Here is a 2,587-nt window from a genome sequence, read left to right as displayed (position 1 = left end):
CCCTCTGCCATGTAACCGAACCGAACCCCGGCCCATGCTCACCCCTAACCGGTACCATAAAAGGGGTAAGCAACTAAGCACTAAGCAAAATGAAAGGGAGGGGCCAGGAATTCAATTTCTCTAATGGCTGCTCGAACACCGGGGACTTTTCTTTCGTTGCTTGGTCAGGCATTCTACTTGGCTTCTAAATCCCTTGTCAATATTTCGCATCTGGAGCAAAAAGCACTCGTAAAGTAGTCTTCCCTTTGAGGAACGATGGAATGGCAAGATATGGATCATTTCGACATCTTGTTGGGGACCTTTCTCTACCCAACTCGACGACATTCGCCAAACTCTTGGATTTATGCATACAGTCGAAGTCTCTGCGAGACGGGCGTCGTGTCCATGCCCGTGTCATGAAGACCCGATTTGCTTCTGAAATTTTCATTCAGAATCGGTTAATTGATGCGTATGCCAAATGTGGCTGTATAGATGATGCCAAAAACTTGTTCGAAAGAATGCGCCAGAAGAATACCTTCACATGGAATACGATAATAAGTGCTTTTACAAAATTGGGTTTTGTTGATGAAGCTTTGAATCGCTTTAGAACGATGCCCGAACCTGACCAATGCTCTTGGAACTCAATGGTATCAGGTTTTGCTCAACATGATCGCTTTGAAGAATCCCTGGAATTCTTTATTAATATGCACAGTGAGGATTTCGTACTCAATGAATACTCGTTTGCCAGTGCTCTCAGTGCTTGTTCGGGGCTAATGGATTTAAAAATGGGCTCTCAAATTCACTGTTTGATGTCAAAATCCCCATATATATCTGATGTATATATGGGGTCTGCGCTTATTGATATGTACTCCAAGTGTGGGAATGTAGTTGATTCGCAAAAGGTTTTTGATGAGATGACAGAGAGAAACATAGTCTCCTGGAACAGCTTGATCACATGTTATGAGCAGAATGGTCCAGCTAATGAGGCTCTAAGAATCTTTTTGAGGATGATGGGCTCTGGGGTTGAGCCAGATGAAGTTACACTAGCAAGTGTGGTCAGTGCCTGCGCAAGCTTGTCAGCAATTAGAGAAGGTTCACAAATTCACGCCTGTGTGGTCAAGTCTGATGAGTTCAGAGATGATGTGGTATTAGGCAATGCATTGGTTGATATGTATGCAAAATGTGGAAAAATTAATGAAGCAAGGTGGGTTTTTGACAGGATGCCAATTAGAAATGTGGTGTCAGAGACCTCCCTGGTTAGTGGTTATGCAAAGGCAGCAAGTGTCAAAGCTGCAAGGTTAATGTTTACAAAGATGACAGTGAGAAATGCAGTATCTTGGAATGCACTTATTGCAGGTTATACTCAGAGTGGGGAGAATGAAGAGGCATTGGGACTGTTCTGTCTATTGAAGAGAGAATCAGTTTGGCCAACTCATTACACATTTGGAAATGTCCTTAATGCATGTGCAAACCTTGCTGACCTGCAGCTTGGAAGGCAGGTTCATAGTCATGTCCTGAAACATGGTTTCAGGTTTCAGTCTGGCCCAGAGTCGGATATATTTGTCGGAAATTCCCTTGTGGATATGTACACAAAGTGTGGATCAATCGAAGATGGGTTATATGTATTTGAAAATATGGTAGAAAGAGATCGTGTTTCATGGAATGCCATGATTGTGGGGTATGCGCAAAATGGTCGTGGGAGTGAAGCTGTTGGCCTCTTCAAGAAAATGTTGTCATCTGGAGAAAAACCAGACCATGTAACAATGATTGGAGTTCTATGTGCCTGTAGCCATGTAGGCCTGATTGATGAGGGACGCCAGTATTTTAATTCAATTAGTTCGGATTATGGTTTGGTACCATCCAAAGATCACTATACGTGTATGGTTGATTTACTAGGTCGAGCTGGTTTCCTTGATGAAGCAAAGCAGTTCATTGATAACATGCCAATGCAGCCTGATACTGTTCTCTGGGGATCCTTGCTTGCTGCCTGTAAAGTTCATGGTAACATTGAAATGGGAAAAAATGTGGCAGAGAAACTCCTGGAGCTCGATCCCAAGAACTCAGGTCCATATGTTCTTCTCTCAAACATGTATGCAGAGCTTGGAAGGTGGGGGGATGCCATGAGAGTAAGGAAGATCATGAGACAGCGTGGGGTTGTTAAGCAGCCAGGGTGCAGTTGGATCAAAATACAGAGCCAGGTTCATGTGTTCATGGTGAAAGACAAAAGCCACCCTCAGAGAAAGGAAATCTATGCACTTTTGAAGATACTCGTAGAACAGATGAAGCTATCTGGATATGTCCCCGCAGTTGGATATTCAGCCTTGGAGATATGTGAGGAACCAATGGAATTGGAAATAACTTCCCATTGTCACAAGGAAATACCAACTATTTCTGCAATAGGATAACACATTTGGATATTATTCTAGATTGATGGATAGCTCTAGTTAATCAAAATCAGATCAACTTCATAGTGGGTATTCTAGTATTTTTTTGCTATGAACTAAATGGGTTGAGAAACCATATACATGTATATGTATGGCAATTGATGCCAGTCCCCAAACAACCACCAATGGTAATGGCTTAAATAGACAGACCACAAGACCCTCAA

The 2,587-nt window shown here is 42.6% G+C and overlaps 1 protein-coding gene across 1 annotated transcript; it reads left to right on the top strand.

Annotated features, from left to right (window-relative positions):
• On the top strand, positions 1-2,587 carry SLO2 (Pentatricopeptide repeat (PPR) superfamily protein). Its single transcript, XM_019199323.2, has one exon. It carries the CDS (start codon positions 261-263, stop codon positions 2,382-2,384), a length of 2,124 nt encoding a protein of 707 aa, XP_019054868.1. The 5' UTR covers positions 1-260; the 3' UTR covers positions 2,385-2,587.

This window comes from Nelumbo nucifera, chromosome 5 (genome assembly GCF_055504915.1).
Source record: "Nelumbo nucifera cultivar China Antique chromosome 5, China Antique-T2T, whole genome shotgun sequence".
NCBI lineage: Eukaryota > Viridiplantae > Streptophyta > Magnoliopsida > Proteales > Nelumbonaceae > Nelumbo > Nelumbo nucifera.
This window is presented reverse-complemented; position numbering and strand designations above follow the sequence as displayed.

What these genes read in the sequence shown, in the direction of transcription:
- SLO2 (XM_019199323.2), top strand. Translation starts at nt 261, where the DNA reads ATGGCAAGATATGGATCATTTCGACATCTTGTTGGGGACCTTTCTCTA.